The sequence below is a fragment of the Nansenia antarctica genome, assembly GCF_963989245.1.
Source record: "Nansenia antarctica genome assembly, chromosome: 3".
NCBI classification, from domain to species: domain Eukaryota; kingdom Metazoa; phylum Chordata; class Actinopteri; order Argentiniformes; family Microstomatidae; genus Nansenia; species Nansenia antarctica.
In genome coordinates this window covers 39,724,638-39,751,327 of record NC_137688.1, presented here as the reverse complement: position 1 = coordinate 39,751,327, position 26,690 = coordinate 39,724,638, and the positions used below count along the sequence as shown (strand labels likewise).

At 40.6% G+C, this 26,690-nt stretch overlaps 1 protein-coding gene across 1 annotated transcript in view; it reads right to left on the bottom strand.

Annotated features, from left to right (window-relative positions):
- The window catches only part of ncam1b (neural cell adhesion molecule 1b), a gene marked incomplete at both ends in the record, with an annotated part of 92,054 nt that overhangs the window by 21,121 nt on the left and 44,243 nt on the right, over window positions 1-26,690 (bottom strand). The window contains 9 exons of the mRNA XM_080527254.1: window positions 85-114; window positions 9,460-9,483; window positions 10,093-10,235; window positions 11,213-11,373; window positions 12,066-12,183; window positions 12,514-12,651; window positions 13,547-13,690; window positions 14,132-14,341; window positions 14,474-14,548. Of these exons, the coding sequence (XP_080383380.1) occupies window positions 85-114; window positions 9,460-9,483; window positions 10,093-10,235; window positions 11,213-11,373; window positions 12,066-12,183; window positions 12,514-12,651; window positions 13,547-13,690; window positions 14,132-14,341; window positions 14,474-14,548 (1,043 nt within the window). The remainder of the gene's footprint in view (window positions 1-84; window positions 115-9,459; window positions 9,484-10,092; window positions 10,236-11,212; window positions 11,374-12,065; window positions 12,184-12,513; window positions 12,652-13,546; window positions 13,691-14,131; window positions 14,342-14,473; window positions 14,549-26,690) is intronic.

Genomic DNA, 26,690 nt, shown 5'->3' with positions numbered 1-26,690 from the left:
AAAGGTTTTGCAGTAAAGGTATGGTTGAAATCAGAAGTGGAGAAGATGCATTGGTACAGATAGTCATGGGTATAGAGGCTATACCTTGTGTTGCTCAGGCCGAGTCCAAGAGGCCTGTAGAGAACAGAGACAGGACAACAAAAAATGCAAAGCAATCCTTAGATAGGAATCCTGGTCCAGTAACAGCTAGGGCAAATCATCCACCTGCATGCAACTGAACAAGTCTGTTCCACTCATATTCTGTACCTAGACCAGCTCTAGTCCAGAGAGCGATTCTTTCACACGTCTCAACTGTGTGATTTTGTGATTTCCTTTTAGGCCACAGGTATGGAAGAATTTAGCATACTATTGTATTACACACTGAATACTAATTAGATGAGGTAATCTCAGAAACTAATTATACATGTTATGTAGTATGTGTGATTAGACACTATTATCTGCGAAGGTTTCTAAAATTTGAAAAAAAAGAATACATTATCCATATCCCCTTAACATCAAGTTAAATCCAATTAATACATTTGTTTTCTGTGATTAAGGAGTTTAGAAGAAGTGACAATCAACATGAAATTAAACACTCTCGTTCAGATACAGTAACAAAGCATGCTTAGAGGTTTCCTGATGATTTGAACGAGATACGATATGAATCAAGTATCAAAGTATGTATGAATGAATGAGATGTGATCACGAACAACGCAATGAAGTATGGAAGCGAGACAAGCAAAACGATAGACTTCTCAATCTGATGCAAAAGCAAGCAAGTGTCCCATCTGCCCCAGTGTACTGCAGGCAAAACCTAAGCCCCATAACTCATCTCATTAATACATTCCATTTTGACATCCCTTTCCTTCCAGACCATCCTCTCTCTTGTAGTGCTGGTAGGCCACCAGTCACACACCGCTGAATTCACACACACAGTTGAATTAATCTGGCTGTCACTGTGGTACCCTGTTACACTGTAAAAGCTAGCGGGAGCTTTCTACACTGATGAGCAGGGCAGGCTCACAGATCTGAATAACAATATCCTGTGTGGTGTAAAGGATACTAATCCTTAGTGGTAGCCACATGCACTTGTGTTGTGGCATTTACTGTAATCTGTGGTACAATAGACAGTGAGTGTTAGCCTAAAGACAGCACCAACGCTTTGAGAACCAATTTCTTTTCTTTTAAAATGAATGTATTAAAACTCTTCTCTCTTTTCCCCCACATAGTTGTACGATTACCTTGGCAAAACTAGATGTGCTTTCTCCTTTATGCCATACAAATTTGATTCATTGTTTAACGGATGCCCTGCTTCAGTTTGAAAAACAAAAAACAAATACAAATACAATTTGTTTGCATAGAGCCCCTAAATTAAATATTTTCTAGTTATTATTTAGACAGGTATGAGTCACAAATTTGGGGCGCTTATTTCTTCATCATAAGCCGTTGGTGCGACTACAGAAGCAACACAGCAGCTAAAATTTGAATTTTAGGAAAGAAATAAGTAATTTCATCATTAGGCTCCAGTTGAGTGCTTTATACATGCAGAATTTACATTAAAGCCACAGTCATATCATATTTCTAGTCATTTCAAGTAATGGATACTGTATATAGGCCTACCCATCGATTATGATGAATACTGAATACAGTATGACTTACTAATAGCATAATGAGGTAGGCTAATTACCATTGCCTTACCTTTCTATAAGAAAAACAGCAATGACTTAAGCAAAGATCTAGGGACCCCAAATTCATTAATGTTAATGGTTTTTTTTTGTGTGTTTTTGCTCATTCACCAAATTTTCCAGAAAATCATACCCGTTAAACAATTAATCAAGTTTGCATGGCCTTAGCAGCTGTGTGGCTACGTACCCCACAGTGTGGAGGAGGTGCTGTGTACTCAAATACAGTATCACTAATACAGACAGCCTGACAGGCTGTAACCACATCCCCATTTCTCCTGGTTCTGGCCTGCTTATGCAGTACATGATGATTTAGTTGACACATATCACTGTCAAACCCGCAAAGGTGTTTGTTTTTAGACAATGAACAAAGCAAATTACATGCTCAGGAGGAGAGCTGTTAAACAATGTGGTTCATAGTCATTTCTGTAAACAAACACACTGCGTAACATCCCCCCAGACAAATCTCATTTCCAGTCCTCCCATCCCTTGGGGAAGCGGTAAGAGGCTGGCCCTCTTTTTGTCTGTGACGACGTCACTTGAGGTGGGGGGAAGGGAAGGGAAGGGAGGCACTGTGGAGGAGACTCTATAGAGGTAACAACACTTCGTGTAGCACCACACACAATGTCACATACATAATGCCACATACAGTATAGCACTGACCAGGATCGGTGAGGAGGCTGTGTTATTGATCCCAGCTACAGTACAATGCATAGAAAACATTCAATGCCCCGAGAAACGCTGGCATTGAGCAAAGAAACAGGCTATTCAATAGAGAATCCTTCTGTCTCAAGTCTCCCCCCTGAACCTTCCATGATAAATAGGAGCAGCATCCGTCCATTCTTCAGACAAAATGTGTATGCATGCAATATCTAGTCACATATCTAGTCACGTACCCCACTTTTGAGCTCAGAAAAGCTATCAGGCAAGTCTGCTCCTCCTCTCCAGAGTCTCAGTTTTCGAAGATAATTGCACTTTTACAACCTTTCAATCACACTAAATATTTAATATGTATTCAAATAATCAAAGCCTTTGTTTTTAGAGACAAAGGCATGCATAAACAGCCTTTTACATTTGAATCTTTATTCAAATAAGGTGGCTGAAACAAACAACCGCCTTATACGAACATCACACTCTTAAATGGGGGACTATGTAACATTCACATTACATTACATGTTTGGCTTTTAGCAGATGCCTTTATCCAAAGCGATTTACAACAAAAGACAAGGTGTTGTCATTTCTAAATGATGAAACCAATATGTACACAAATACCCTCAAATAAAATGTGATAATCTCTACTTTAATCTTACTTTAAGTAATTGTTTGATTTCCAATCCAAACGTTTGTAGTATAGAGTCAAAAGAAGAAAAATGCTTCACTGTCCTACTTCTGCAGGGCACTGTATAACCCCTTTCACACATACGAGCCTTCCCAGAAAATGTACATGGAAATTGTCTCAGGCAATTACCCTGGTCAAGACCTTTATTCCATGGAATTTAGAGGGAAGGCTTAGGTGTAAACAGAAGCCTGAACATTGCCTGGTCCGGTTACGTATGTCTGACGCAAGACAAGTTAACCAATCACAGCGAGTAGTTTCTCACTTGGTACTTTTGGTTTGGTTGGCTTGTTAACCCACATCACATTAGGCAAAGTAGTGATGAATATAATTCCACAACTGGATACTACTTAATTTCCAATCATAGTTAGCTAGCTTACTTACTTAGCTAGCTTACTTACTTATCAAATGTACATTTTGTGATATCGACACATTACGGAGCAGTGAGCACCCACACTATCTCCTCCAACAGCTGTCCTGCATCGCGCAGTCAGCAGGGAGAGAGGCCGCAGTGCAGAGCGCATAAGAACTGCCCCAGACCCCGAATATCGCTACTACTAAATATAATTCCACAACTGCACACTACTTCATTTCCAATCATAGTTAGCTAGCTTACTTACTTAGCTAGATTACTTATTAAATGAACATTTGTGATATGTTTACGCAGTGCACACCAGTGGCACCATTCACTTCCTCGCTTCAACTGTGCTTACTCCAGCTGACAATACAGTGTGTGCTGCACTGTTCAGTCTGTTTATTGCAGCAATATGTCTAATTGAGTTAACTCGTATTATGCTTACCATCACCAAGCTCTCCCATACTGTGCTTTTGGACTAGAATAGTATGTTTATATCAACGTAATCAAGTGCTTTGTTGGCGAGCGAACTTGGTGATGGTAAGCATAATACGAGTTGACTCGCTGTTAAATTAATGTGAAAAATATGTATAAATACATATAAAACGGAGGTATGATATATGGCATATATATGGTATATGGCAGTCTCACACGCCTGTCTTTCTGCATTTAGCTCATGTGTGAACGGCGAAAATCACTGGCGGCACTTATCAGACGAAGCACAAGAGGTTAAAGCTACATGAGTGACACGTAGCCAAGTTGAATGAATTGGGGGCCATCATTTCATTGTTAACTTCCCTATTACTCCCCAACTCATTGTTTAGGCACCACTTTGGGTTCTGTCGAGAAATGGTGAGAAAATCTCTGACCATTTAAGGTGCAAGGTGAAAAATAAATTTAATTATTAGTGTTCCTACTACTACTACATAGTAGGAACAGTATTGTTATTGGTGGTATACTTCTTATTATTATTATTTTTCCCGCTTTGGCCAAATAGCTCAAAAAGTCCCTGACCAGAAATGCTATAAATGTGCATGCCACAACTAGAAAGCATCAGTAACTATGGCAGAAAGAATGACCATGATTAGACCATAGGTGGTTAAATAATTAACTTCAGAATGCTGGCATTCCTCTCCTCTCCGTTGGATGAAAATGTATGAAACTTGGTACATACGTATGTGTCTTTCCTCATGGGGAACATATTTGCCTCAATAACCCATAAGGTCTGCCATGATGGATTTTTCTGCAGGTGCAAAATTTGGCCAAAATTGCATATGAATATGCGTGGTACACGTCTCTCTATAGGGTGTTAAAGGATAAGAGATCCATTTAAATATATCGGAGAAAATTATATGAAAAGAAGAAAAAAAATCTAATGGTCTGAGAATTTGCCAATTTTGCACATCATATATGATAGTCGACAGCCTGATCACAACACGTGCCCACCCTCCTTCCTTCCTCCATCTTTTATGAATACAAGAGCAGGTCGCAATTAGCTAGCTATGTTTTCTGTCCAGCCTTTTCAATTTGAACCCGAGCACTGCGATTTATGCAGTTGGGTTCGTCCACATGCATCTTCCCACTGCTTTCTCCTCTTCCGCTCATTCACTAACCTTGTCATTGCCTCTATGCTGTGATTGATTCCATTCAGCTTAACGTTATATATCATTCACAAATAGCCTACACAGACAACTTTACTCTGGTTCATATCACTTAACATACTCTATAAATATATTGAAAACATATACCTCCCATGTCTGATTAACAATGCATCTTGGCACTACAATGTGTTACCATGTTGAAGCATTTCCAGATGTCTAAAAAAAAAGGGGCCTTTGAAATTTGACCATGTTGGCTAAAAGCTAAGGCTAATGTTAATATAGCACTTTAAAACTCATCTTCTCATGACCGCTTTACCTGATTCAGTCAGATGGGGGTGGCATACTATGCTAGACTTGCTACCACATTTACATGTGGAGAACATTTAAAACAACTGCCAACATGGCCAGGTCAGGGCATCCTAGCAAGTTCAGCCCAAGAGCAGACAGCAAGATGTTTACAACAAAAGTCTCTAACAGTGTTTTTTTGTGTACGCAACGTATATAAATGACCCCCAGGACTTCTGGAACAATGTGCAGACGAATCCAAAGTTGAATTATTTGGGCACAGTAACAGAAGGCCTGGCCAGCTCACCATCATAGAATTCACAATGAATTCTTTATTGTATCAGAGGGTGCTTGATAAGATCATTTGTAAAAAAAAAAAAAAAGCTGAAGCGGATATGGACCAAGCAACACCAAGGAATGGCAAGGCCAAGTCAAAGCCCAGATTGCACAATTGAGATGCCGGATGTCGGTTGATTTTAAACAGGCTGTGCATGCAAGACATTCCTCAAATCTCCTCATATCACACAGCTGAAAGAATTCTGCTTGGAAGAGTGGGAAAAACATTCTCCCAGTTGATGTCAGAGACTGGTAAACAGTTATAGGAAATGTCTAATTGATGTCATTTCAGCCAAAGGGGGCAGTAGGAATTGGCATTTGTTATTTTTTTGGCTAAATAAATTATAACATAGTTACATTTTCAAATGTTTTTGTTTCAATTACATCACCTTTACTTGAAAGAAGACCAAAAATGATATCCATATTTCTTTAAAAAAAAAAAAATACAGTATATCATGGGGTGTCCTATTTTTTTTTTTTTTTTTTTACATGTCATGTTTTTCTTTTGATGTGAGAAAAAGTCTTGTTGTGAAAAAATGTGTTTTCCGGTTTTTGGCATAGGACGACAAACGAAGCGATGAAGAACCCACTCGATGTCATATCCAACAGTTTTACATTCACTAAATACCTACATTTAGTTAGCAAAGTCGGGTGGGGGGTATTATTCGTTTTAGTGTGTACAGTATGTTTCATGCACCATTTTAGTGTGTTTGTGTGTACCAGCTAGCCAAACAAGTGTTAGCTTGTTAGCTAGCTAGCTAGCTTTGTTAGAGATATAATAGATTATAGAAAAAGTAAATGCTTTTGCAATGAACGCTAATGTTGTCGCTAATGTAATCCTTATATCAAAAATAAGGATTAATTCATTGATATGTAGATTTGCTGTAGAATAATACTGTGGATTGAAATTATTTCACTAGCCTACTACTCCTTACAGTACAACAATAGTACACTGAGAGTCTATGGAAAACCTACACTAGCAGTGTGTCCACACCTCTGACCTGACATCTTTGTTACAGAATGACGAGGTGAGAGGTTCTGAGAGATGACACCTTGATGAGTCACCAGCACTTCTGGTATTTGTCATTGTCATTGTATAAGCAATTCTATTTTATGAACATAGTAGTATTTTGTAAAAGTGGTGTGTTGGTAACAGTGGGCAATCATTTTAAATGTACTGTCTTCTTTTTTTATTACAGCTTTGATGCCCGGATGGGAAGGAACTACACCAAGTCCCACTAGATGCTTTATGGACTATAATGATAAATGCATACACACGGACACAACATTACAATTTTTTACCATTCTATTATTGTATTGCTCAATTGTATCTCCCCACGGCTTTCAGAACGGCAGAGTCACTACCCATCTTCCGTCGTAGACTGAAGACCCATCTCTTCAGGTTACACCTTAACTGCTCCTCCTGAGACATCTTCTGCCCCTCACCACTACGCCTCGTAAAGACACCCGCTTTCCCCTCTACTGTGTCCCTAAGAACTTCTATTGCCCCCCTTGTACTGTTTCTCTGTTTCTCCAGAGTAAAAAAACAACAAAAAACTAGGTTTTAGAATAAGGTGATAGGAGATGGTTTTTCCTTCTATCAATGGCCCCGGGCCTGAGCTAGATTACTCTTCCTGCTACGAATGGTGGACTGATGATTCTCATGCTTAGTATAAATGTATTGATTGTAAGTCGCTTTGGAATAAGGTGTCTGCTAAATGCCAAAAATGTAAATGTAAATGTTGTATCTTGCCTAATTTTTTCCATTGCCATGAATTTTACTCTCTTGTACTTGTAATGGGACGTAATACACTTTTGGCACACATGGCAATAAAATGATGATGAATCATGAATCTTGAATTATTATTATTATTATTATTATTATTATTATTATTATTATTTAGCTATTTAAACGTGTCATCCCTGCAATTTTGCTTCCTGAGGGTTAGCTGACAACCCCACTGACAGATGACAGGTAGGTAATGACAGGTAGTGTAATGGGGGAGTGGTTGTCTTGAGGGTGTGGTTGTCTTGAGGGAGTGATTAGGGTGGAGTTAACCAGCTATTGTTCCCACCCATTACCTCTGTGAAAAATGTCTCTGAAATGTCTCTGAAGACTTATCTCAGTACGGTGGTTCAGGGGGTATCAACATTCAAATATCCATGACTTCTTCAACTTGTTTCAGATTTCAATGTATGACACATCATTTTAAAGCTTACAATCTACCCTTTCATAATCTGGAAAAAACAGAAAAATGATTTTGCCCTAGTTGCGGACTTTTTAACCATGCCCTGTCACATATGTGCCTGTAATTAATTATGGTGATATTGTGTACATGTATTACGTTTGCTGGACACTGTATACCATGGTGCGCTGAGGTTGGTTACTAAATCCAAAGACCTCACTCATCACTGTAGCCTATGAGAGTGGGCTGGCCTTCTTGTGGGCTAAATAAAATTGAGTGAAAAATTCGGCATTGAATAGAAACTGTTCTTTTTAGAGAAATCCATCAAACACAGCAAACAACAACCAAGCTCAAATGTCAGGAGGAAACAGAAACAAATTATAAAGGTAATCAAACACAATTGTTCAGCAGACACTAATTTCCATGACTAAAACAGTCTGCAGAGACTGAACATCAAAGCATTGAGAAAAGTGGTGATACAGCACTGAATGACACATGCACCATGCACGCGCACACATACACGCACAAGTGCACACACACACACACACACACACACACACACAAGCACGCACACACACACGGAAGCGGAAGTTCTCATGCCGAGAGCCAACACAGACCAAATTAAAAGAGTTACACAATTCACCATAGTTACATAGAAGACTGTGAGTGTCAATAATTTCCTTACCGATAATGAAAATCCCTTTCATCTGTCCTAAGCCCAACAAACTTCAACCACAGCCGCTACAATTAGCAGAGCGCTGTTAGCATGGCAAAGAGACCACGGATGAATGAGAGGCTAAAAACAATTAGCAGCCATTTTCCAATTCACAGTCCTCTCTCTGAAGTAGACATTATCTACAGATCATTGACGATGAAAACTACGTCAATGCCAGCCAATTTGGCTACCTTCCTTCATGGAGAGTAATGAGCGCTAACTGTTCCCTACCATAACCACTAGCAATTATTACTAGTCATTTACTAGTTCTTTCTAAATAACCCAATGGGTTTAAAAACTGGATGAATTGACAACATCCGAGGTAAGTCACACATGAGGTAAAGCTAACGAATAGAGTGAACTATCCCCTGAAAGACAATTCAGTGAGGCTGCTAATCATTTCTTCACCAACAATAACCATGACGAGATGACTGCACAACACAACACAGGCCAGACACAGACTCAGGCACTAGACTTTTGGCTTCAACCTTCGACCGAGTGATGATGACAAAAATGCAATGAGACAGTCTACATGGGAGAACAGGCCAACTATGCAGAAGGGGGTATGTAATGGTGCAGGCATCGTCATACCCCCATGGATGGACTGAGATGATGAGTAATGGCAACACAGAAATGAGAAGGTCCTCTTGTTTTAAAAGATAATTGAGCCTTGTTTTCCTCTGACCTCAGTGGGACAAGGCAGAGGAAAACTCAAACATAACCGCTATTTCTCTAAAGGACCAGCGCAATACTAATCATGTTTGGAAAAATATGCAACTTTTGAATCGATGCCATAAACCCTGATAAGATCATATCTTGGGATCTCAAAGAAATATTGACTCAAGGGCAGTCTAGAAAAATTCAATAAAAGGCTCGCACAATTAGATTATATCAGGGTTTTTTTGGTCGAATCTGACCGCATACTGTATCAATTCTTTTCCATAAATTGATTTTGTACATTTCTGTGCCACACTGATTTCATACCTGATAGATCCTGTTTAGATGTGCCTGTAGAGGAGAGAATATAGCGTGTGAAACGGACCTGATCGGCTCCGCCTACGCTTCTCCAATAACTACAGGGTTTCTCCTACAGAACGACCCATATACATACGTCTCCATTGGACTAGGATGTGGGAGAGTGGACTGAGGGAGGATTCAAAAACATAAAGGCCTAAGATAGATGATTGTATGCAGCAATCTGAAGAACACTAGCAGAGGCTGCGGAGACATTCACTACTGTACATGTACAATGGTTACTAAGGTGGGACGGTGACTCCCTTGCTAATATACGAGACTCACTGAACAAGCTTACAGTAGATGCTGCTCTGAGGCAATAATCAGTAGAGATTAACCTTGTTCAGTGGAGCTTTGCCACGCCTAAGTGGAACACATGTGACCATGCTGCCTTGAGTGCAGAGGAGACACACCCCTGGCCTTTTTGCCTGTACTGAGGGGTCCTTAACGATTCTTGGGGGTGCCTAGCATATAGATCATTTAGAATGTTTAGGGGGAAGGGACACACACTGATGATTCAATCTTATTGGGGGTGGGGGCTGATTTGTTATGGGGGTGCTAGCCCCCCCCTAAACCCACCTGTTATTGGAACCCTGCCTGTACCTGTTCTCCCTCTGTGAAGTTGCGCACGCCGAAGCTCCAGTTGATGGTGGGGGTGGGGTCCCCAGATGCCTCGCAGGTCAGAGTCACCTGTTCCTCCATCTCAGATGTGCTCTGGTTGACCAGGTAGGTGATCTTAGGCTTCACTACAATCCCAAACACAGACGTCATCACTAACCACACTCACATAATGTTACATTCACAGTTAAATGGCAATATCTTCCAGCCTTCTTTTTTTTTGGGACCAAATATTTGTTTTGCAGGTACAACACATTTAGATGACTTATGTACATCAGAATTCAGAGAAGAGATCATTTAGAATTATGAACAGATATAAAAATGGTCATTAAAGCGTAATTAAATGAATATTGAATATTATCAACTATGTCAGTACGGTAATCAATCGGTTATCTGTGAGGTAGCCATCTCTGAAATTACTACTTCATTCAGTTCAGAGTTGAATAGCAAAACCACCCATCTTAAAAATCATTAATATCATAAATGCATGACATACTAAATAACCCCGGCATACCCCTTGCTCAGTCCAAGTCAAACACTCTCACTCTTCCAAATCCACTCTCTACATCAAACTCCAAAATAGTCTCCTAATTAAATAGTGTACCTATACTGTACATAATAGTATTCCCAATTGTGTGTCCTAGTTGACACCCTCATGTTGCAAATCTTCAGATTTGATGGAAGTGAATTTGTGTGACTTACATAAGAAGTTAATCTTTGTTAACTTCACATTGCGTATCGGTTAGGCAGTATTACGAATTAACATTGAGTGGTTACGGTAAGGGCAAATTGTAGGGATTTAGGCATTAGGAAACATTAGCATTAGCAACAATAATTAGAACATAGTAGTAGTGGAGATTACTCACCGAATCCAATGCATTGCAATATTTTGGCTTGACTAGCGAGTGTGTTATTGCTTTTCAACAATGTTGAAATGTATTTACATTTTTCAGAGTAAAAGTCTGAACATTTGGTCGGTTGCCGACTTGTTCCCGCTTTCACCAGCTGCTGTCATATATTGTTGTCATTAGCGCAAATTCGAACCACCGGCTTCTCTGTACCCCAAGCAGACAGAAAAGTCAGTAGTCCTGTCAGTCGTCCTTACCAAACACTCTAAGGCTGAGCTCCTGGCTGCTCTCCCCGGCCTTGTTCTTGGCGATGCAGGTGTACTCCCCCTCGTCCAGCTTCTGAACATCCATTATTGTCATTTCTGAGCCATCCTCATTAAAGCTGTACTTCTGTTCAGACTCCAGAACCACGCCATTCCTGAGGGAGATGATGCGACGGCATGCCACGATTATTACAATCGCTATCAGCTTCTCACAAAACCCGAAAAGCAGCTTTCATGGTACAAAGGATTTTATTATTATATCGATAAATGACTTCTATTTTTTACCTTTTTACTAGGTCACTCAGAGTTTATCTGAATGCACACAATTAGTGTATTTTCATCCAGTCTTTCTACCCTTTCTCTAGAAAACTGTCTACAGTATTTCTTGGCAATGTCTATGATGACCCTTACAGTCAAGGTTTAAGCATAGATAAATGCATGTAGGTCTCTTGGACCTTGGCGAGGGCAAAACATGTAATCTTGACTGGCGAGCCATAATAGATCCTCCTTCTTCACTTAAGACTCCCCAAGGACGTGATCTGACCTGCAGTACACTCTCTCAAGTTGTTCAACCTAAAGTGTCATAAGGGGTTCACTCCAATCCTGTCCCTCATATTGCAAAAAGGGAAGTACCCTTTAAGCCTTCGAGGAAGGTCAGAGCAGTGGGTACAACACACTACACTGAAAAGCCAATAGAAATCAAGGGGAGGGCAATATCACTTGCACAGTAATAGAATCAATTGCATACTCAATTAAGCACAGCTAAGTATTACTAGTAACTACTATTGTTGTTAACCATGTCTGGTGTGAACTGTATACTGTGTGGGAAGGAGTGATCCAGTGTTACCTTGCCCAGGTTACCATAGGCTCTGGATATCCATCAGCAGCACAAGACAACATGGCGGACTGTTCCACATCAGCAGTGGCATTCACCTCTGCCTGCCACACCCGGATAGTCGGGAGCACTGAGGAAGTGAGAGGGAGACATTCAGAGGCTCCAGTTGAGCAAAACATACTGGCATGAAAACAGTGATTACTTAACCTGAATTAAAGTAAACATGCAAGAATGTATTGCACACCATGTAATCGTGAGCTGCATTGATTAGGGGGTTAGCTGCAGTATTCATAACTCCCACTGGAAATTTGTCTCAACCCATCTACTTGACTACAACAACTAACAACACAATTCTAAGAAAACAAAATACGGCTAAATGTATCCTGTAATTAAGGGAACAAAATACCCCCAAACGGGTCTTAGTGAATTGACCACAGGCAAGGTATGTAGGAATGCTGACCGTTAATGACAACTCTGATAGCCCGGAAGTCAATCTCGCCTCGGGCCATGACGCGTCCCTCACAGGTGTACTCCCCCTCGTCTGTCTTCTTGATGCCCCGAATCTGCAGGTGGCTGTTGCTCAGGATCTTAAACCGAACTAAAAACAGAAGGAGAATTATTGGTCCTCTGTGGCTCAGTTGGTAGAGCATGGTGCTAACAACACTTAGGTTGGAGGTTGGATTCCCGCTGGGACCATATACTGAAAAATGTTTGCAATGTTTGCACTCTGTAATGTAAGTCGCTTTGGATAAAAGCGTCAGCCAAATGGCATATAATTACTGTCCAACCAACAAACATTTTGGAAGAACCAATGGCCTTCATAGGGGACGGGAATACTTAGGGGAATAGGGTACAGTACACTTATTGAGTATTTCTCAAAAAAGAAGCAGCTAGCAACACCTAAATGTGTGTGGTCGTTGCTACCTTCCTTATTTGAGAGAACAATCTATACCAAGATTATAGTACCAAGGACGAGTCTGTCTGAGGGACAGGAATGGGTCGTCCCTGGGGAAGTACAAAAGTCGCACTCTTAAGTGAATTCATTAATCATTAAATGTTTTACAGTATATTATTCACACCAATCAGCTATCATTTGTCAAGGATTTGCTGAAATGGAAAACAGTGTCTGACAGCTCAGAGGGGACTTTGTTGAAGTAGTCAGGACCGAAGACAGGGTCTGACACTAAAGGTGGTGAAAGCAGGCAACAGTTACCTCCACCGGGCTGGCGGCAAGTTACAGTATATGGGTTGATTTAAACAAAAAAAACAAAAAAACGATTTGACTATTTGATGCCAACAGCAAGAGAAGGAGGGATTGCTTTGCATGTAATGTTCTGAGGTGCTACAGAATGCACCCTAGAACAGCGTTTTTTCAGACAGAAAAATTAGTAGTTTACATTCTAAAATTTGTTTGTGATATCATTATGCTGTTTAGAATGTAGTATTGATTTATTTCATTGTATTTATCTGTTGACACAACGCCACTGACTTACCGTCCTTTGCCATCTGGATCTTCGCCCCTTTGTGTTTCCAGATTACAGTGGGAGGAGGTGAACCGATGACGTCGCAGACAATGTTTGCATTGTCCCCTTCATTGAACTCTTGCGGGGACGGGGCATTTTTGAAGGTGATCTTTTCTAGAGAAATCAATATGCAAGAATGTTAATGACAATGGCACAAAATTCAAAAACATGGGTCACTTTATTAGGCAATTTTCTCTAAATGGCTTCATAATGACATTAGAATGCTCTGTCTGGGAAGCCATGAAGGATTTCTATGATGGACATTTGCAGATGCTTGGCAATCATGAGAAATAAAACCCATTACTCAGAAGAAGTGCAAAACAGACAGGGTCATTAGGCAGAGCGTTAATGGTCTTTTAAGGGTTTATTGAACTGATGAAAAATCCATCTGCAGTTGAAAAGGAAATGAACGACATGCTGCCCTCAAGCAGTCAATATAGTCTTCCTTCACTACACTAACAACAAGAAATGACTTCCTTTCACTTTAAGAACTCAAGTTACATGTAGTCATGCAAAACAGCACTCTTGGTAGGAAGAGGGTGAGAAGGTGCTTACGGTAGATTTTGACGTTGACCGTGGACTCGGCCTGCAGGTCTCCGTTGGTAGCTACACACCTATAGGTCCCTGCGTTGTCCACCCCGGCGCTGTACAGTGTGAGTGTGGACGAAGGCCCGTCACTGACGGTTACCGTGACGTCCGGTTGGTTCGGTTCTATCCTCTCTCCACTTGGTGAATACCAGTCGATTTGCTTCGCGACCCCAATAACTGCACACAAGGACAAGGACAGACATATTGATCGGCAAAAATCATTACGATCACATAATCTTGAGATGTTCCGTTAAATCCGTCTACAAAACAGATGAAGAGACACAAGCTGTATCAGCCTAGTGAGTTTACCTTCACACAGAAAGATCTTGGACTCTCCGACACTGATCTCTCCCTGGGTGGGGATGATCTCCACTTCCAGAGCAGCTGGAAGGACAAAGAAGAGACGTTATTGAAGTCATTATTCACAATACATATACAGTACCAGTCAAAAGTTTGGACAGACTTTCCCATTGAATTGAATGTGTGAATAACAGAGAGAGAAGAGAACATTTCATTACGTTCATATTGTGTTAAGGCTTGTTTGCAGCACCCCTTTAGATGCATAATTCAGTGCCATTGCAAGTTCTCACAGTAGTCTCCATTAATTCCTTAGCAGTAGTCGCCTTATCCACTCTGCTTGCACAGCGGTCTATCATTATGAACATCTGCCACAGCTAAGTCTGCTTTATACCGAGGACGAGGGACAGACTTCATTGGCTCTGTTTGCAAAAATGTAGGCCTACATCATCAGCGGTTTATCATATGCTTTCTCTGTAGAAGAATGCATTTTGGTTCCATGTAGGGAGGGTTCTAGATGGAAACAAAAAGGGGCCTTTAAAGGGTACTTCTACAGGGCCAGCCGAAGAATCCTTTTTGGTTCTACATAGAACCTTTTTGTCTAAGAGTCTGGAACTGAGTCTGTACAGCAGCATAAGCTTGGTTGATGGTAACATAAGACATTCCACACTTCTTCCCCACACCGAGAAACTGACAGTAAAGGACTGAGGTGAGAGCCACTTGGGTAGCATTTTATTTGATAGGTACTGACATAATGGGGTGGCTGTGGCTCAGGAGGTAGAGCTGGCATCTAATGATCGCAAGGCCAGCGGTTCGATCCGCGGCTGGCCATGTGTCGAAGTGTCCTTGGGCAAGACACTGAACCCCAAATTGCTCCCAATGCACCTTGCATGGTAGCTTGCCGCCATTGGTGTGTGTGTGTGTGTGTGTGTGTGTGTGTGTGTGTGTGTGTGAATAGGTGAATGAAAGGCCATTGTAAAGTGCTTCGGAATAAGGCACTATATAAGTCCATTGGCAGTCATAATGCTAGAAGAAGGAAGGAACCTACCTTACTCAAGAGGCTATTAGCTAGGCTATATTTTAGTTGTGTGATCTAAACCTATAGACACCTATAGATATTTATGTACAGTAGGTATAGTATGTTGCCATGGCAACGGTGGGCTACATCAATGTCGCTGCAGCAGACTTGAGTTGTAAAGACACGTGAAGTGCTGCCAAAAGCCACCACAAGGATGTGACGACGAGAGCTGTCAGTATAAATGACTGACAGTGCTGACATTATCGATTGACATAGATACAGTTTTGGCATTTAGCATGTACGCCTTTACCCAAAGCGACTTACAACAAATACATTTATCTAAGTAAGTGAATCATGTATCCATCAGTCATCATAAGAAAAATAAATCTATGCTAGGACCAGGGGCCATTGGCAGTCACAAGGCTAGAAGAAGAAAGAATATCCTTATCTGGGTATACATGGGTATCCATTTATATTGTTGGACATTTCCTATTTGATTGTGTCAAATGTGATAGATGTGAGATCTACCATGCATATAAGTCATATTCATCAGTCCAAAGAAATAACACTCGAAAATGGTTCCTCTGATTAATAACACTGTCAACTCTGTTCTGATATTAGATCAATAAACCTCCAAATAAAAGTGTAAAGCTATATATCATAATATGGGCTAGAACTCAGTTTGGCAAATTGCCAGTTCACCAAAAACATCACAGATTATCCTGGAATTACCAGAACAATAGGAATAAAAAACATATTGGCAATTAGACACAATCTATGGGGTTAATACACTTTGTGTGTGTTACTGCCCTCAGCATGGACTCCATGACTTCCTTGCCCACTTGGAAGACGCAATTTAAGACATGATCAAATGTACATACAGTACTGTAGCAGGGTGTAGCCTACATCTTTCCAAGAAATAATACTTGGTAGTCTACATTCCAGTTCACAAAAGCTGTTTAGCATGCTCCTACACATCATTACGATGAAATGTAGGCTAAGAGCTATCCAGGTCTGAATGAGGAAGACAGCCTGAAGCCAACTCTAGTCTCATTCACCAGGCTTTTGTCTTTGACTTTTCATAGTGATGCTGTCGGCATCGTGGGGGGTGGGGCTATGAGGTCTGAATGATCACTGGAGCTCCTGACTTAGTCGCTCTTTGAAGAGCCTTTATGGGTTTTATCTCAGTCAAGACAATGGACACAAAAGATCGATGGCTAAAATAGGGTCTCCACTTACAGGAGTACTGCAACTGCTCCTAGCTTGTTGTGTGTGTTTCCTGTGGTGGTGTGGTGGTGGTAGGGGATTCATAAAGTAGCCTAATTCAAAGGTAAACATTTTCATGCAATTCTACTCAGTTCACAGAATAATTTCTAATCAAATGTTTGATTTGCTACACTGGGCGGGAAAAACGCTGAGAAGGATATGCACACATATTCCATGTCAGACATTACATTTGGAATGTCTCAGAAAATACAATAATTTGTCCTTTTCAAAATTGAAACAACAACTCGTATGCTACTTCTCATGTAATTTAATCAAGGCTGTAATTACTACTACGTAGTAGGAACAGTATTGTTATTGGTGGTATTTTTCTGCAGGTGGACAATTTGGCCAAACTTATAAAAATTCACTTAAAATCAAAGGTCAGATTGGTCCGAAATTGTGGTGCACATCTCTCTATAGGGTGTTAAAGGATAAGAGATCCATTTAAAGATATCGGAGAACATTATATGAAAAGAAAAAGAAAAAGAAAAATGTTGAAATGCTCTGAGAATGTCAATATTTATGGCAGTCGACCGGCAGTCTGATTAACAATGCATCTTGGCACTACAATGTGTTACCATGCTGAAGCATTTCCAGATATCTCAAAAAACAGGCCTTTGAAATGTTACCATTTTTGCTAAAAGCTAAGGCTAATGCTAATATAGCACTTTAAAACTCATCTTCTCATGACCGCTTTACCTGATTCAGTCAGGTGGGGGTGGCATACTATGCTAGGCTTGCAGAATACATTATAAGTAGTGAAATGCTTGACATAAACAACATGGTCATTAACTGGGGAAGGTTAATCCACAATGCATTTTCGTATGCATTCGGTTATGGGGGCATATAGGAACACGCCCCATTGCCGCTTGCGGTTATATTTTTCTTTGGGGGGGGGTTATGATTTAATTTATGTTCATAATTTATGTTCATTAATGATTTTGATCAACCTGTGCATTAAGATCACATTCATTTCAATATGGGTCAAGGCTTGAGGGTCATAACAACTAGCCTCACCTCAAGCACCACACCAAAGATTAAGTATAAATGTCTGGTTTCTAATAGAAATGTATCAGGTAATCCTTGTCATGTGATGTGTGTGCAAACATCAAAGCTTTCATTTGACCAGCGGAGTATTACATGTCTATAGAGATTAGGCTAGGTTCTCTCACACAGCCTTATCAGAGACAGTAGGCTATGTCAAAGGGTAATGCCTTAACCATTATTGGTGCATGTAGGACTAGCTCTGCTATAAATGTAAAAAATGTTTTATGTTGTTCACTATATTCAGTGCATAATAACCAAATGACATTCAAGCCTGAAGTGTCGAGGTTGCTGTCATTAAATTAGGAAGAGTTTTACAGTTTACAGAAGCACCCCAATGCCTCATATGGGTTCAATCTCTGATATAATAGAAGGTAGGCTATGCTTTACAGAAGCTAAAGCTCAAGATCATTTCAGATAAATGTGAGATTGAGTGATTAGGGCTAAACTATTTGTTTAAAGTAGATCAAACCCTGATAATGTTTGTCATTGCACAAATGCAAACAAGCAAAAAGTGGAAAAGTGGGGGCCGAGTATAACAAACAAAGGATAAGGATAAGATAGGTCCAAAATAGAACGCAAGGTTTTAATGAGTATTCATATGCGTGGTATATAGATTCAAACATGTTGACTCAAAGATGCATACAATCCCAGTAAACAGAAAAGGGCTAAGAGAATAGGCTAACTGCAAACTCACACACATAATAATCATAATAATAATACATTAGACTTATATAGCGCTTTTCTAGACACTCAAAGACACTTTACAAACTGAAAAGATTGAGTAGTAATAATAAAAAGACACAAAAAATAAATAAAAGAAAGTATAGGGGCCTAATTAAGGTAGTGCTGGGGACACATGGGAAGGGGAGGGGGAGAGGGTTAACTGGTGAAGGCAAGCTTGAAGAGGTGGGTTTTGAGGGCCTGTTTACATACACATACATCACATACACACACACACACACACACACACAAGCATATTATTTCCTCCAACTTTAGCTTGCAGTGTTTTTCTATAGAAAAAAGGTCACGCCTGCACTGAAAAAACACAGCCGACTTTAGGCTAAACACACGCGCGCCCACGAAAGCCATCTCCACGGCAACGGCTGAGGCTTTACTGCCCAAGAGAATAGATATTAAAGATGCTTTGCACATTTCCAAAAAATCAATGATGCCTGTCAGCAAGACAAGCCTACAGTGATAAAGAAAAAGTATTTGTGATAAATTCATCAAACACTGGATGACTAGCCTTGGTTATAGATTTTGACAGCACGATAACTTTTGAACGTGTACGCAATTTCATTAGTTGTCCCCCTCGTCCAACCTAAGGCACCCTTGGGCGCAATATCCTGCTACAACTCCCAATTTAGGAGTAGTCCTAGCTCTTCCCTCTAACTTCTCTTAGAAAAAGCCCATTGGGGTGTAGCAGGAACTTGTCCAAACTGCCAAGACCTTTCCTAATTAGCACACTACCACAATTAGTTTTCTATTATAAGCAACTGCTCTAAGATTATTCATGCGAAAACACTTTTCATCTCCTCCTGCACGGAATCTGGCAAGCTATGCCGATGACTGAACAATGAGGGTCCCAAAGGGAATTTCATTTGAAGATTTTCTCTCTCGATGTTACTTGTAACCACCCATATTGCACTAATGGCTACAGACTCCACAGTCTCACACCTGATCAGCATACCTAGGGTTGGGATTTCTCCAACAGCTAAATGCTTCTAAACTGCACTAGCACTAGTCTAGCACTAATTGGTCCTCATAGATCCTTCACAGTAATATAGGTTGTCTGCGTAACAGGCTTTCCATAGGGCATACTAATTGTTCCGCTATCAACAGTTCACTTCAAATGAAACCGTCTCCAGCGAGAGTCCAGTTAGAGGGCAGAGAGAAGTTCAAGGAAAAGGATGAGCAACAGAGAAGCACTAATCACAGGCTTAGGGACTTACAGTCAGTATAATCTTGATGGCAATCCTCCATCCACAGGGATGTACTAGTGGTAAGGTGGAAATGATGGACACTGGAGAAAATTACAAATGTAAACGCTAGTCTTAATATCTGCTCATTTTTATAAAAGGATTAGCCTAATGGTATTAAAAAGTAAAAAAGTGTGGAGACAGCATGTATGTGTGTTGTTTACCCTCCACTACAGCCGTGCAGGCTGGGGGGGGTGGGGGGGAGAGACTGATATTTGAGATACAACTGATTAGTATCACTATGGATGGAGCTGAGCTCATTACTCAAAATCTACAACAGATTAAAGAGATCTATGGTCAACAACACAAACTGAATTATTCTGGTCCGGTTCCTCTAAACAACACATTGAAAATACACAGACTGTCTGTCAACACACACACACACACACACACACACACACACACACACACACACACACACACACACACACCCAGGGATTAACATATTTGGATCCACTATGATCGTTCCCCCCAGATGACAGCTGGCAGTCTCAAATAATTTAGGACTTTAATATGAAAACATGACTGCATATATTTGTAATAGTGCTAGGGGGGGTTGTACCAGTGGCTTGTGGTTTGATTTAGATGTCAACAAACATGGATTCCATTTGAAATAGCCTAAACCAAGCATTGATAACCTGTCATTGATTTGTGGTTTAAAGGAGCAGGGCATAAGTCTGTTGGAAATCTGCCACCTCTGGCCATTATGGTGAAATTCTATGATAATGTACTACTTAAACTGTACTGTATATCTATCTAGCCTTGCTATTCCTAACAGAAGTCCCAAACAACAACAACCTCCCTAATGATAATACAGTTTTTTACGATTGCTAACTCACCATGTTCAATACTGAAACCACAGTTTCACATCTCTTCATACAGTCTGCATTCGTAACACTCATGTTGGCCAATGACTTCATTCATGTCTCAAAAGAAGCTCGTTCAACCACACACTGTCAACAATGTTCACTCAGAAGCATACACTGTCATTCATAACATTCTGACTGACAAAATACTAACAGGGAGCATTACATAGTTTTAATGATTTTCACAAGAATGAATATTTCATTATAAAAATGGTTTGATTTATAGTAATCATAGACAGAATAGTTGACTGTACAATTGTAAAGTATTAGGCAACAAGAATGAATCAGAAATGCCGCAATTTGCTTCTATCCTTTATTCTATCTTTTGCTTCTATCCTTTACTGTATTCTATCGTTTATCCTTTTTTTTCAGTAACTTTGCAGAAAGTAAGTTTCCTTCAAAGTACACTACATTTACTTGTGTAAAATGAAAAGTGAAAAATAAAGTGGAAGATGCAAAGTTCAAACAAAAACAAAAAACTGAAATTCCAGGGCTACAATACAATCAGCAATCACACCAAAAATGTCTCACTCCTGAGGGTTTTGGTCCACCCTCTGGTCTGCATCTGGTCACATCTAATGTCTTCCCTGGCAATGCATCTAGTCTATTTCATTTCATTGTATATATTCTGCTAATATTTTCTAGACATTTCAATATGATTACTGCAAATAGTGAAAATACCACCGCTCATCCCTTATCAGACTTTGCTGAGGTGCTGGAACTGAAGAGTATCAATAGAGTGCAAATAACAGCATCTGCACACTCAAACACTGTGCAAAAAAAATGTTTATTGCGAGCTTTCTGTCATATATGATAGGAATATGATTACTGCAAAATTGCACCAAATAATTCAGTTTTGAACGTGTTCTTCAGAGTTTTGAACACAGTATGTTAGCAATGAAAAAATGTGTTGCAAATACATAGTATTTTGCAAGTGGGGGAGTTTGAATGAGAGAAGTGTTATGGCATTTGGAGAACGTAGTCATTGAATGCATTCTGTATGAAAGCAATGCACAAATCACAGAGAAAGAGTCACAGTTTTGTTCACATGGGTTTCTGCTCTGCTGACTGTATGAAGAGTTGTGAAACTGTGGTTTCAGTATTGAACATGGTGAGTTAGCGACCGTAATACAACCCCCGAAATGGACTTGCAGTGTCAGACATTAGCTGTTGTATTTCTGCATGTGGGTACGATTCGAAGAGGCAGCAAGGACAGAAAAGGGAAAATCCACCCCCGAGAACACCAGTAACAACAAATTATACAAACTGAGTGTCGCACTCAACACACCATCTTAGAATGTGTTTTTCGGGTCTAAAACAGCATTGGTAAATCAAATATTTTGCCTATTTAAATGGATTTCTCATTTCCTGATCCCTACCGATTAAACACAGTCATTACAACCATTAGAAAGCTTGAATGTTACATATTGCACTTCAAAATGTTCAAATGTGACAAACCAATGATGACTTTTTGCAAATTCAACCAACTTTCCACATTGATTCGACGAGGAATGCAACTATACAACTACATTGATAGAACCACGTTTTGACCAGAGGGATATCTTCTCTCTCAAACAGTGTTATTCCCAAAGGTCCATGCTTTATATGGTGAAATGTTCTCTCACAGTTTTCTGTACAGTGACTTTTCCCAAGCGCTGAAATGACTAATGGGACATAATCAGCTAAGATAGCACAGATAATAAGGTGAATGTATGCAGACTTTGGCCTCTTTTTTGATCCTCTCCAGTATTCCTAGAACACCTCAGGTGACGCTGTCTGCTGTTGGAATTCTGTATGGATGTAGCCCTCCTGACTCACTCCACCTGCTGGCTGCTATAGGATTATGTTTATTAACCATGGGACTGTCTCTCTCTCACATGCGCGCAGGCACGCACGCACGCACGCACGGTGCCCAACAACTTTAGCCTGTCACAGGTCAGGTGTTTGTGGACCTGTCTGTCAAACAGATACTTATCCAGTGTGAACTCAATCACCTAGTACTAGGCGTCTCCATGTGGGCATTTTAACAGCCAGTCACATAAATAAATAAATAAAAAGCCATCAATTAATACGGAAGAGGATATTTGTTGCTTGATGAATCAGTTTTAACATATTTTGGCCAAATCTGGTCAATTAAGAGAAGCATGAAATACACAGTGATACCTAAGCTCATATGACCTAAGCTAGTACATAGACAGCACTGCACACAATGAGTATCATGTGGAGAAACTGAGCTACCTCATTTTTGAATTCAACTTCATTTCAATTGTGTATCTCAAAAGACGGTTCAACCACTGCAATGACCTCGCAAGCTTAAAATGAACATCATCCACTCAAAGCCAATCTGACATTGCACTGCAGTTAGTTGGCTGTACTACCTCAGAGCTCGGTTTAGGAAGCCAGTCAGTGGATGATGGGAATTTGCTTGCAGCTCATGCCCCTCAACCACAGTTACACTCACTCCTACCAGTTGCTATGGAAACGTGTTCCCATCTTGCTGCCGCTCTCTTCTCGCTCTGCTTCACTCACTCCTCCCTCTCACTCCACGACTGTGGTCTGATTGGATACAAGGGCACGGCCTCCGAGGAGTGGATTTACATGGACGCACACACTGCCCAGACACACATACTACACACACTTATATGGTCAACAACATCATGGGGCATGAGTTTCACGGCCCGAACATATACGTACCAGTTGACCTGGAAAAACAATTCAACACACAGGTTCAAAATAACCATGGCGCTACATTCATTTGACTCTGTGTGATGTTGCGCTTTGAAGGCACATGATTACAGTGTGATACAATCGTTTGAGGCTCAGCTGGTGCTGTCCATGTTGAGCCCTCCAGCTCCAGCACAGGCAGCAATATCTGCCATGCTCAAAGCACAGTCACGGCATTCTGTCACTGCATTACTGTTCACCAAGACAGAAATGAACAACAACAGAGCTTCCAAATGCCCCCAGGCCAGGCTTCCTTAATTGCAATTCCTAGAATTATACACTCAACAAACACTTTATTAGGAACACTATACTGGGTGGTAGGGCCTCCTTTTGCTCTGACAACAGCCTCAATTCTTCGTGGCATTGATTCCACAAGATGTTGGAAACATTCCTTTGAGATTCTGGTCCATGATGACATGGCAGGATATTTCTTTTTTCATTGTGGTCAGCAACAATATTCAAATAGGCTGTGGCATTCAAGCGATGATTGACTCGCATTAACAGGCCCAAAGTGTACGAAGAAAACACTCCCCACATCATTACACCACCTGAATGAATGAACGAGAAAGTGTTCCTAATAAAGTGTTCAGTGAGTAGGGTTGGGCAGTTTTACAGTTAAACCATAAACCGTGGTATTCAAAAATAGCAACGTTTCTTGTCAATATCGTCATAAATTGCTATATAGAATAAATGCCTTAAGAGTGGCCCTCTTTCCCTCCACTTACTCCTCCATTCACACGCGACTTCCGCTCAGACCGTGACGCGTGTGTTTACTGTCAAAATCTTTTCGAACTTAACGTTATTCTCGCTGATCTACGAGTGACATTGGATTACTATTTTGTCCTATAGATTTTTCATTCAACTTTTGACACCTGAAGACCTAACAACCTATTAAACTACAAACTATACCAAACTTGAAGCAATGGAGACGGCAATGTGACTTAACACAGTTGCGTGATATGATGGAACAGCAGAAAATGTTCTACAAAGAGCTGTTGTAAGAATAAGAGCGTAGCTTTATATAGCAATACCAGTGACTCTTTCTAACGATAATGACAGAGGCAAACAACACGACTTTACTGTGCATGCCCAGACCGTTACGTGCCCTGTAAAGCCTGCACAAAACAACCAATTGTGTTCACAGCAGCAAGTGTCACATGTAAAATAATGGGAGCATGAAACAACACTTGAAAACACTGACATAACAGGCACATTTATGAGTTATGTAACAGCTGTGCATATTAGAGTAAAGAAAATAAGGTCAAAATGAAAACCAAACACTATGCTCTGCTGGAATGAGTCACACCTCCATCCAACATGTTTATTAAGCATTCTATTTTTAGCATGTTTTATTTGAAGCCACCTCATTCTTCAATCAAACCCCATCATCTTAGTTTTATCCTAAGCGCACCCAGATCTATACAGCACGTTCAGCAGAAATGCCGCATAGCATGCTTTTCCAAAATATCATCATAGATGAGTCAGACCAGGGTACAATATGAACACACTGTGGCTTCAGGAGCCTGCTGTAAACCAGTTTTAACTAAGCAAGTCTACATGTAACACAAACAGGGGCGGCTGTGGCTCAGGAGGTAGAGCCAGCGTCTAATGATTGCATGGTCTGCAGTTCGAACGCCAGCGGCCACGTGTTGAGTTGTCCTTGAGCAAGGCACTGAACCCCTAATTGCTCCAGGGTCGCCGTCCATGCCTAGAGCATAAAATACCACATTCCAACAATTGACTGACAAGTTGATTGCATGGCAATAAAACAATTATTATTGTTACATTTTAACATCTGTAACGTTACTTTTAATCTTTACCTGTATAATAATAAAGAAAAGAAAAGATGCCTCTGAAAGAATTGCAGCCTTCCTTCGATATTTTCATTCTCCTCCTTATTGCTGAAGATTAGCAATGACTCATTGAGCAGTGGTGCCCTGTGTTGCTTGCCCTTAGCCAATGGGATCCACCAATATTCAGGCAATTTAGAGTGAGTGCCCCTCAGCATCTGCCTCAGCTGTGAACCACACAAAAAAAGCCCAGGGAGGCACTGAGCGTGGCGAGCATCATGCCACGCTGCACTCTCCGCTCCTGTAATGAGACGGCATTTAAGAGGCAAGAGGAATACAAGGCCAGAGGAAAATACAGATACTGTAGTGTACACAAGGGCACTATGAGAGAAAAAGAGGGAAAAGGCTTCTGAATAACAGCCTCATGAGTTCTCACTACATCCTCCCGGGCTAGTACAATATCAAAGCACAGACTGGAGACAACCAACCATTAATAAAGCTCAACTCATACATTTATTTGTATGTTCTTGTCAATTGTATTCCGCAATTATTAGTTGCAAAACCAATTTTCTCATTGGGGACAATAATTATAGTACTACTAATTGTTGTCCAATTTCAGCGGTGTATATGTGCCTCATTTCAAGCTTAACTTAACAAATGAGAATCCATAACACCATGACACCCAGCAAATATAGCCCAAACTTATGACACCCATTACGATAGACAGGTAGCATTGCTAGTTGTCCAGCACCTGCTGGTTGATGTTGAAGTGATGAAGCATGTACTTGGCTGGCAGATATTCCAAACCCACCTCAGTGTGGACCTGGATATGGCTGCGCTGCTTGGGTGAGTGAATTCAGAAGGCATTTCAATGGGACTAGTTACATAAAGGCACTACATCTGAGGTGAAGCCTATGTTTGATGATTAAATCACCAATGTTAGCAATTTGTCTGGCAACATATGTAGTTGTTGCTTAAAGTTTAGACCGCAATGTTCACAAAACAAGGCCAGTGCTCCGCTCCCGTGCCACAGGAAGCCTTTAGGCGTGCACGCATCAAAGTGAGAGGAGCACATTTCGGGAACTTGTTGACACACAGTTGAGCTGTTGAGCTTGATTCTTTATTTTTATTTATTTCCACCATTGTAAGGAACATGTATGATACTGAGAAGGATATGAGGAGATATTAGCTTTGATAATGATGGTCAGACGTCGAGAAGATTCATCTGACACGGAGAGCAGCCACCATGTCGCCTCTCACAAGATTATGTCGTTGGTAAGTAGACTCCGCATTCCCCATTTACAAATGTGTTGGTCCTACTTTTAGAGAAAGACCAAAGACATAGACATATGTTTTGATTGATGTAATATAGGCCGCTTTAGTCGTAGGCTATTTAGTTAAATACAGTGTGAAGCAAATCCCGTCCGTTCTGCTGGCGCTGCATAGTGGCGCTGTCCATGGTGCTAAAAGTAAGAATGTATTTCCCACATGAACCATCCTGACGGTTTATGTCGGCATTTCCCGGGACATGCCAGCATA